This window comes from Pristis pectinata, chromosome 3 (genome assembly GCF_009764475.1).
Source record: "Pristis pectinata isolate sPriPec2 chromosome 3, sPriPec2.1.pri, whole genome shotgun sequence".
NCBI classification, from domain to species: Eukaryota; Metazoa; Chordata; class Chondrichthyes; order Rhinopristiformes; family Pristidae; genus Pristis; species Pristis pectinata.
This window is the reverse complement of record NC_067407.1, coordinates 68,349,540-68,360,257: the sequence shown is the minus strand read 5'-3', so window position 1 is coordinate 68,360,257 and position 10,718 is coordinate 68,349,540. Positions and strand designations below refer to the sequence as shown.

The 10,718-nt window shown below is 45.2% G+C and overlaps 1 protein-coding gene across 2 annotated transcripts in view; it reads right to left on the bottom strand.

The window, feature by feature from the left end:
• Positions 1-5,352: 5,352 nt before the first annotated feature.
• Positions 5,353-10,718, bottom strand: part of LOC127568576 (vesicle-trafficking protein SEC22b) — a 32,993-nt gene continuing 27,627 nt past the window's right edge. For both annotated transcript variants that reach the window (XM_052012491.1, XM_052012492.1), the window contains one exon: positions 5,353-6,035. In XM_052012491.1, the coding sequence (XP_051868451.1) occupies positions 5,881-6,035 (155 nt within the window). In that variant the 3' untranslated portion in view covers positions 5,353-5,880. The remainder of the gene's footprint in view (positions 6,036-10,718) is intronic.

The window sequence follows — 10,718 nt, the reverse complement described above, 5'->3', positions numbered from 1 at the left end:
TTCCCCGAGCAACGGGGAGAACCCACACGCGGGAAAAGTTTGATGACGTAGCGCATACGTCATTTCCGTTTTTGGTGGGGGGAACCATTCCTCTTAAAAGGCCCACGCAAGGCAGGAAAATAAATCAGTTTTGTTCTGCAACTCATCGACTAGTGTCTTACTTTCGCATTGCGGTAGCAGCTGTTACAATACGAACTTTAAGTATTTAGATCTCTCCCCAGTGTTACACAAAATGAACTCTTTTTTTCACCATACGATTATTTCTTAAAAATAACACGCTCCTACCTGTGAATTTCTTTGTTCTCTTTCCTGGTTCTTTTTGGATCTCGGCAGGGAACCAGATCTACCTCGGATGAGGGACCACAGTGTTCCCAAAGGTCAATGTAGGAGTCAGACACAAGGGGTCTGAAGGCGCCTTTATTTCTCCTGTTGACCTTCCGAACGCCGCATGCCACTTACTCAGTCCGGAGGTGTCCAGGTATCCCAGCGAAATCCTGCTGACTACGCCAAATGTGAAAGTCGTTCGACGCTGTAATAAAGCAAAGACAACCAGAACCAAGGAGTGTACAACAAGCACTTTATTTTTCTTTCGCTAGCGGGAGTGACGGATACAGAGAAGGAGTAAACAGTGTAACCCGAGCTCTGTATTGATCCTCACTCAAAGATTCAAGTGCCAGGGTCCCTCTTTTATACTTAAAACAAAGAAGCCTACGTGCTAAGTTTCACATACCAAGCTCTCCTAATAATTTATTTTTTCTTAATTATAATGATTTACTCTTTGCTTCATTATCCATTATTTTTCTTTTCTTTAAGCACTTTGTAACTCAACAGCAGTTCATCATGTTACGATCTGAAGTGACAGACAGCTCCAGGCTCCAAGGATAACTGCTTATCGCAAACAGCTCGCAAAGACGGGGATACTCCTTACTTAACCACTTCTTTGATTTACACAAGGCACCTGGATATCATGCATCTCTACTATAGTCATGCAATGGTTAGGCCACAGCAGCTGAACAACATTAACCCTTACATTCTCAGTTACTTTTACAACATCCTTCCTGTAACTGGGTGGTCAAAACAGAACACAGTACTCCAAGCGTGGCCTCACCATCAACTTGTAGGATCACAACATCACCTCCCAACTTCGATGTTCACTGCCCTGACTGATGAAGGCCAGCATGCCAAAAGCTTTCTTCACTGCCCTATCTACCTGTGACTCCACTTTTAGGAAATTATGCACCTGTATCCCAAGGTCCCTCTTTTCTACAACAGCACCGCGGGACCTTCTGTTCAATGTAAAAGTCCTATCTTGATTTGTCCTCCCAAAATGTGACTCTTTGCCCGTAATTAAACTTCATTTGCCATTCCTCAGCCCACCTACCCAGCCAATCAAGATCCCCCTGCAATTCTTGATGCTCTTCACAGTCTATGACACTACCTATTTTAGTGTCACCTGCAAACTTATAAACTATTCCTCGTATATTCTCATCCAAATCATTAATATAGATGACAAATAACAATGGGCCAGCACCGACACCTGGGGCACACCACGAGTCACAGACCTCCAGTCTGAGAAATATCCTTCCACCATCACCTTCTGTTTCCTACCATCCAGCCAATTTTGATCTCCCATGCACAAAAATCTGAACCCCGGCCCTTGCACCAATTCTTTAGTCGCGCATTCATGTGCCATATCTTCCTATTCTTTCCCTCACTAGCATGTGACATAGGGAGTAATCCAGAGATTACTACCCTGGAGGTTCTGCTTCCTATCTTCTTCCCTAACTCCCTATATTCATTCCACAGGACCTCATCCCTACTTCTACCTATGTCACTTGTGCCAACATGCACAATGACCTGGCTGCTCAATCTCCCCTTTTAGAATATTCTACAGCTGCTCTAAGACATCCCCGACCCTAGCACTAGAGAGGCAACACACCATCCTGAATTCCCATTTGCAGACAAAGAACCTCCTGTGTGTCCCCTATCACTAAAGTCCTGTTTGCCTTCAGCCTTCCCTGCTGTGCCCCAGAGTCAGTCACGGTGCCATGGTCTTGGCTACTGCTGCTTTCTCCTGAAAGGACATTTCTCCCCACCCCACCCCACCCAACCACCACCCCACCCACCCCCCAACGGTATCCAAAGCGGTATACTTGTTTTTGAGGGGAATGGCCACAGGGGATTCCTGCACTCTTTTCCTATTCCCCCTGCTCTTCCTGGTGGTCACCCAACTATCTGTAGCCTGAACCATACCTCACCTTTCAGCTATGATATTCTCAGCATCCCAGATGGTCCTAAGTACATCCAGCTCCAGCTCCACTTCCTTGACCCAGTCCTTCAGGAGCTGCAGCTGGGTGCATCTCCCACAGGTGTAGCCCTGGGACACCGCAAGTCTCACTGACCTTCTACATCCTGCAGGAGGAGCATGCCACTGCCCTGACTATCATACTGCCTACTTTAAAGTACTAAAAGTTAAAAGTAACGGACCTTACCTGTTCTTACCTTTAACTCTTCACAGCCTTTTCTCACCGAAGCCTCTTGAGACAAAGCCTCAAATACCTGCCACTCCAACACCGGCCACACTCTCAATGGCCGCTCCAAAAATGGCCACTCTGCATTACCTTGCCTTTTTAGTGGCTGCTGTGCCTTTTACTCAACCAATCAGGACTGCCTGCTACCTCCTCCAATCACTCTCTCACCTCTGTAACAGACTTTTCTTTTAATCTTCCTGCTCCTGCTGCTCAGGACTGCCTCTCTGCAAAGGCTTTCTGCTTTCAAAGAAAGGAATTATGATTATGGTCATGACTGTGGCTTTGCCTCGGTCAGAGTTTGGAGATGACCATTGGACAGTTTCATGGCAGTTTCTTGCTGGTTATATATGACAGAGTAAATCTAACATGGTTGTCAGCATTACGTCCACCACTATGGGAGAGAGATGCATACAAGATTCCTTACCAACAGATAATGGTTCCACAATCTACATCTGCAGTTTCCAAAAGATAGAAACACATGAACTCATCAGCTTAATACGAATGGCAAAGCAGAAAATGATGACAAAACTGTGAAAGCACCTTTCACGACACAGAGGTTGCTCTCTCCGCAACTCCCTAGTCCGGTCATCTCACCCCACTGATCACCCTCCAGGCACTTATCCCTGTAACTGTGCAAAGTATTACATCTGCCCCTACACCTCCTCCCTCACCACCATTCAGGGCCCTAATGAGTCCTTCCAGGTGAGGCAGCACTTCACGTGAATCCATCGGGGTCATTATTGCATTCAGTGCTCCCAGTGCAGCCTCCTCTACATAAGTGAGACCTAACACAGCTTGGGGAACCACTTCATTGAGCACCTTCGCTCTGTCTGTTGCAACAGCAAGGATCTCATGGTGGCCAGCCATTTTAATTCCACTTCTCATTCCCACACTGACATGTCTGTTCACGGCCTCCTCTATTACCACGTTAAGGCCAGACGCAGGTTGGAGGAACGTCTCATAATCTAGCTTGGTAGTCTCCAAACTGATGGCATCAAAATTGATTTCTCTAACTTCAGGTAACCACTCTCCCTGTGTTTTCCTTTCCCACCCCCCTTGTTTTCCCTCATTCCTGTGGTCCCTTCACCCCTTCTCTTTCCTCTCGCCTATCCTCATGACCTGCCTACCTCCTTCCCTTTATTCCATGGCCAACCGTCTTCTCCTATCAGATTCCATTTTCTTCAGCCCTTTGCCTCTTCCACCTATCACCTCCCAGCTTCTCACATTCTTCCCTTTCACCTTCCCTCCCCCACCTACCTCCCTTCCCCTTCTCATCTGCCAACTTGTGCTCCTACCCCTCCCCCTTTATTCTGGCTTCTGCCCTCTTCCTTTCCACTCCTGATGGTCTCAGCCCAAAATGTCAACTGTTCATTTCCCTCCATAGATGCTGACTGACCTGCTGAGTTTCTCCTGCATTTGGTGTCTGTTGCTCTAGATTTCCAGGATCTGCAGTCTCTCGTGTCCCTTTATCCAGAGCTTCTAGCTGAAAGATTGGTGTAGGGGTAGGTACAGCAGAGAGACTCACCAGCAGAGGTTTATGACATTACTTCCTACAGTAGCCTCCTTACTGACTGAGGAAGACACTTGTGCAATTATTATGGTGATGAACCGTTTGGAAACAAAACTTGAGATTGACGACTTTTCAGAAACAGGCTCCCTTCATTCTTGTGAAGTCTCCAAAGCAAGTTAGGAAATGCAACACCTTAGAAGTCCCAGAAGATAAAGACATTGATCACAGACCTGGAGGACATGTCAATGTCTGCCTTAATTCAAAGATTACTGTTTTTATTTATATGGCCTATCTGTGATTCATTTTGTTTTGGTCAATATTCAATATGTGTGCGTGTGTGTGTTTTGAACTATTGAATTAGCTAGATCGAACATAGTCATACAGCACAGAAACAGGCCCTTTGGCCCATCATGTCCACACCGGCCATTTAGTACCTAACTGTATTTACCAGCAAGCTTCCGACAGCCTCCTATACCTTGATGTTTCAACTGCTCATCTGAAAGGTTATTCTGAGTGCAGTGAGTTCCAGGTTTCAGTCACCCTCTGGGTGAAAAAAATTGTAAGATCCCCTCTAAATTTACAACACCTTACTTTAGACCTCTGGTGTCTAATCACAGAAATCTTTGCTGAGGGGTAAGGTTTCTCACTACCTATCCTCACAATTTTGTACACCTCTATCAACCTTCTCCTCTCCATGTAAAACAAAACAAACCCAGCCTATCAAGTCTCTCCTTATAACTAAAATGGTCCAGCACTGGTAAATCTCCTCTGCACCTTCTCCAGTGCAATCGCATCCTTCCCATAGTGTGGCGACCAGAACTGCACATGATAGTCCAGCTGTTACCTAGCCAATGTTTTATAAAGATGTATTAAGACTTCCTGCTCTTATATTCCATGCCCAATTAGTGACTTCTTAACTGCTCTTTTTATCCTGTGTTGTCACCTTTACTAATCCTTGGATAGGTAAACCCAGGTCCCACTGTTCGTTGATACTCCTTAGGGGTCTCCCTCTCGGAAACTATGACTGGGAACACCTTTGCTGAATGTATCTTGTGCATGAGTCATCATCTTGGGATTTGTCAGCTGATTCCTCCATGACCTACAGAAAAACAATAAACTCCTGAAACTACTGCAATCTTGTCTGTTTAAATTAAGCAGTTGTTTCTTTAACAACTGCTGGGTATATCTATTGTATAAAGAGATACTGGTACAGAAGGTACAGATCCCCAAGTAGTTCCATGACTAGGTTGCAGAGAAACCACAGGTGGGAAGGATTTTCCCGCACCAGCTTCCAAGAAGCATTTGAATCCATTGCATGTCTCGGTAACGGATAAAACCGTTCTGATGGTATGTGATTTTATTCAATGTACGAGCGAGATCAATTTCTACACAATTACATGAAAGTATGTTATCTTTCACTCAACTGGGTTGCTCAGGTCCACACATAACCATTGGACTGACATATCACAGAAGATCATTCTCTCTACAGAAGATTTTGCAACTACATTTTTCAATATTTCCACTCTTCATAATGATTCAGAAAATAAAATTAACATTTATTATTCTTTAGAATTTGAGATGTTAGAATGCACATTCCAAAGGAGTGGAAAGAAAAGGGGTTCTTCAGTTCAATATGGTGGTTGGTAAATATAGTTTAATGGTGCCACATAGTGAAGGCCCATCAGACCACAGTAACTACAAGAGGGAGACGGCTCTATATCCAGACTAACTGGCAACAAACTTCAGGCTTCAGGAAAAGTGTGGATGTACTCCAGGAACTCTCAGAATTTGCGTGCAGTCAGCACAAATCAACATGCCCCACTCTACATTCAGCCAGTTTCAGAGCCACCAGAACCGCACGTAAACTATCAGCATGACCGCAAAGACGGCAACAGCTGCCAGCTTGGCATATGTCGAACGCATGTTCAAGTACTTGGCATCTTGTCGGTACTTCTTCGACAGGCTGGAAAGACCACTGGCTTTGCTGTCCAAAGCTATAACAACAAAGAATGAGAAGGAATTATTCCAAACCTGGCATCTGGAAGGTAGTGATTGGGATCAATGGGTTGTGGGTGAAGCAGAGACATGAACCATCAATTCTGCTAAATACAACTGCACTTTAACCACTCAGACCCCAAGGCTGTCCAATGTTGCCAGAAGCTGTGTGTGGTTTCATCGATTTTACCCTGCAATCTAATCTTCTACAGTAGTATACACACTCCTATTTAATTTCCTTCTGTAGTCCACATACTCTTCCCATTGTAAAGTATACCCACCCATTTAATCTTCCAAGATAAAGCTCGATGAATGTTCTCCCCAACTCTGGAAAATCTAAAATTTCAAGCTGACAATTGAATGCTGCAGAGTTACTTAGCACTATAAACATCTCAGAGGGAAAAACACTGCTAGACTAACTCAGCAGGTCAGTCCGCATCTGTTAACATCTCCTTGGACCCAGTAATCACTGGTAGCTCTATTTGAAGGGAAAGTTTAGTCTGGATAGGAGAATGTAAGAGGAGGGGTGACGTTATCAAGGTTTATCAAGTCATGAGGTAAAGGTAAGGTGGGTGGTCGCAGTCTTTTCCCCAGGGTAGGGGGAGTCCAAAACTAGGGGGCACGGACAGGGTGAGAGGAAAAGAGTTAAAAGGAACCTGAGGGGCAACTTTTTCATGCAGGGAGTGGTGAGTATATGGAACAAGCTGCCAGAGGAAGTGGTTGAGGCAGGTACAATAGTATCATTTAAGAAGCACTTGGATTGGTAACTACAGGGGTGGGCTTAGAGGGATATGGGCCAAATGCAGGAAATTGGGACTAGATGGATGGGCACTATGGTCAGCATGGACTCATTGGGCCTAAGGGTCTGTATCTATGCTGCATTGCTCTATGATTCTGTATGAGGTGTAATTCATTCTGTATTTCAAGCAAAATATTTATCTTTATCAACACATCCCCACTCGTGAAAAAGCAGTAACACAGTTTCAAAATAATACAGGCAGGATGATAGTTGGGGCAGTGGAATGCTCCTCCTGCAAGATGTGGGAAGTCAGGGAACCTCCTGGTCTCCTTGATGACTACATCTAGAGGAAGTGCACCCAGCTGCAGCTCCTGATAGACCGGGTCAAGTAATTGGAGTTGGAAGTACTCAGGATCATCTGGGAATCTGAGAACATCATAGATGAGACTTCTACAGAGATGGTCACACCCAAGGTGCAAGCTTCAGTTAGATGGGTGACCACCAGAAAAAGTAAGGGGAGTAGGCAGTCAGTGCAGAGATCCCTTGTGGCCATTCCCCTCAGGAACAGGAATACCTCTTTGGATACTGTTGAGGGGGATGCTTTTTCAGCGGCTAGCAGCAGTAGTCAGGTCTCTAGCACTATGACCAGCTCTGAGGCTCAAAGGGAAAGGGTGCAGTCAGACTTTGGCAATAGTGACAGGAGACTCGATAGTGAGGTGGCAGAAAGAAGATTCTGTGGTTGCAGAAGAGATGCCAGGATGGTGTTTTGCTTCCCAGGTGCCAGGGTCAAGGATGTCTGTGAGCGGCTGCAGGAAGTACTCGAGATGGAGGACAAACAGCCAGAGGTCATCGTACATGTTGGTACAATCATACAGAACAAGGGATGAGGTTCTGCAGAATGACTATAGGGAGTCAGCTAAGAAGTTAAGAAGAAGGACCGAGGGTAGTGATCACTGGATTACTCCCAGTGCCACGTGCTAGCAAGGTCAAAAACAGATAGGCCAGATGAATGCGTGCCTGAGGAGCTGGTGCAGGGGTCAGGGATTCAGGTTCTTGGACCAGTGGGAGCTCTTCTGGGGTAGAGGCAACCTGTACAAGAGGAATGGGTTGCACTTGAACCAGAGAGGGACCAATATTTATGCATGGAAATTTGTCAATGCTACATGGGAGGGTTTAAACTAGATTGGCAGGGGGGTGGCACTCTGAGCAGGAGCAGGTCATGGGATAAAGCAGCAGCCAACGAGAGCAAGTTTGGTAATCAGATAGCCAGGGGCACAGTAAAGGCAGGGAAAGGAATACCAGTTAAACTGCATTTATTTCAATGCACGAGGTTTTACAGGCAAGGCGGATGAACTCGGAGCGTGGATTGGCTCCAAGGATTGGGATGTTATAGCCATAACAAAAACATGGCTGAGAGAAGGGGAGGACTGGCAGCTCAATATAGATGCTACAAGTGTGGCAGAGGTACAGGTAAGTGAGGAGGAGGTGTTCCCTCTTTGATAAGGGAGGACATAACAGCAGTACTTAAGGATGACATTCTTGTAAGATCGTCCAGTGAGGCCATATGGGTAGAACTTAGAAACAAGAAGAGGAGGGTCATTCTACTGGGGCTGTGTTATAGACCTCCCAATAGTCAGTGGGAACTTGAGGAGCAGGTGTGTAGAGAAATTGCTCACAGTTGTAAGAATAGTAGGGTTATATTAATGGGAGATTTTAATTTCCCCAGTATTGACTGGACTACCCAGAGTGTTAAGGGCTTGGATGGGGTGGAAGACACTGCCACCACACTACAGGAAGGATGTGATTGCACCAGAGAGGATAAAAAGGAGATTTACAAGGGGCTAGAAAATTATGGGTAGGAGGAGAGACCGTCTTGGCTGGGGCTGTTTTCTTTGGAACAAAGGATTCCGAGGGAAGATTTAACTGAGGTGTATGAATTATAAGAGGCCTTAACGAGGTGAGCGGGAAGAATATTTCCCTTTGTAAAGAGGACAAGAGGGCATAGGTTTAAGTTATTTTGCAGATGGTTAGTAGAGAGTTGAGGAAAATGGTTCACATTCAATGAGGAGTGGGCATCTGGAACATTGGTAGCAGAGGTATAAGTACATTATAAAATTGCCAAGATAACTCATGGAAAGCCATAACCCACAAGGCTATGGGCAAGAGCTGGGCAGTGACATTTACCTGGTCCAATTTTGACTGGTCTCCTTCTGTGCCATGGACTTTGATCATTCTATGGAACATAAATGCCATGCTGATCTTTACTGTAATGGGACTGCAGTACAATGTTAGGAATTTTGGCTGTATTTTGTACAGCTGTTTGGTGAGATTAGATTATAATTGGAGCACAGTTTTGGTCTCCAAGCTTACCCAAGGAAGGATGCATTTGTCTTGGACTCATCAGAATGATTCACAGAATAAGGGGCTGGTCTGATTTGGAAAGATCAACTTGAATGAACCTTTACTCAGTGCAGCTGAGAAGAATGAGAGTTGATCTCACTAAAGCAGAGGTTCAGGGAAGGAGCATAACTCAGTGACATTTTCTAGGTCTAGGGGCAGAAATTCAGAAGAAGGAATCAGCTGTGTAGAACTGGATAGGGAGTAAGTTCTTCATTCAAAGGGTTATGAGCCTTTGGAGTTTCTCAACTCCAGAAGGCTGTGGATGGTGCTGTGTAGCTTCAATGCCAATACCGACAGATTCTTGGATTCTTAAGGGGAAGGGCATGAAAGTGAATGGAGCAGAGTATTACCATGGCAGTACTCGGTTTAAGGATTTTAGCTTAAAATCATAGGATGGTTACAGCACAGAGGTGATCATACTTCCCATCACCTCTGTGCTAGCTCTCTATGAGAGCAACTAATTTCAACCTCTGCCCTTTCTCTAGAGCTTTGCAAATTTTTCATCACCATATCTTTCCAATTCTGTGTTGAAGGCTGCAGTGGAACCCGTCTGTACTACATCTGCAGGCAGAGCTTCCCAGATTCCAACCACAAGTTGCACAATTAACTTTTTTCCCATTAATATATACCTGTGGCCCCTAGTCCTCTACACCTTCACCAATGTGAACAGACTCCCAATATTCACTGTCCAGACCCTTCGTCATTTTCTATACTTCTATCAAACCTCCCTCAGTGTTCTCTAGAGAAACCAGCCCCAACCTCTCCAATCTGTTCTTGTAACTGTGGCCCTACATCCCAGAAACCATTACAGTAAACCTCCACTGCATGTTTCCCACATTGAAGCAACCAGACGTGAACACAGTACACCAGATGAGGTTGGATCAGTGTTTTATGAAGGTTCAGTGCAATCTTCTTGCTTTTGTACTCAATGTCTGTGTTGATAAAGCCCAGAACCATGTTTGCCTTATTAACTGCATTCTCAACCTTCCCCACCTTCAATGATTTCTGCACCTTTACCCCAAGGCGCCTCTGTTCCTGAACCTCTTTAGAACAGTATCCTTTATTCCAGATTACCTCTCTTATTTTTCCTACCACCTCACAATTCTCTGTATTAAACTTCATCTGCCATTTGTCTGTCCATTCTATCAGTATATTCTTCTGCAATCTTTCACTATCCTCACACTGCCAAGTTTTGTTTCGTCTGCACATTCAGAAATTGTGGATAATCCACAATTTCCATTGGGAGCAAGAGGAGAGCGAGCGGAATCAGCCAAGGACTTCCAAAAAGATACGTTTTTTTCTAACAGTTTGGGGGTAGTGGGGATAGACTGCGCAGGCGCGTGACGTCAGTCGGTAGTGCGCGAACAGTTTAAAACGAAGACTACCATAACCAGCAGGCAGCGTTCGGAGCGGGCAGTGGAATGAGAGGGAGTAGGGTGATTGGGCTTTGGATCAACGGGCTTAGGTGCTAATTGAGGAAAGAAAGGAGTATGAGTGCAGTTTTCTGTGCTTGGTGTCAGATGTGGGAGTTCCCGGAGTCTCC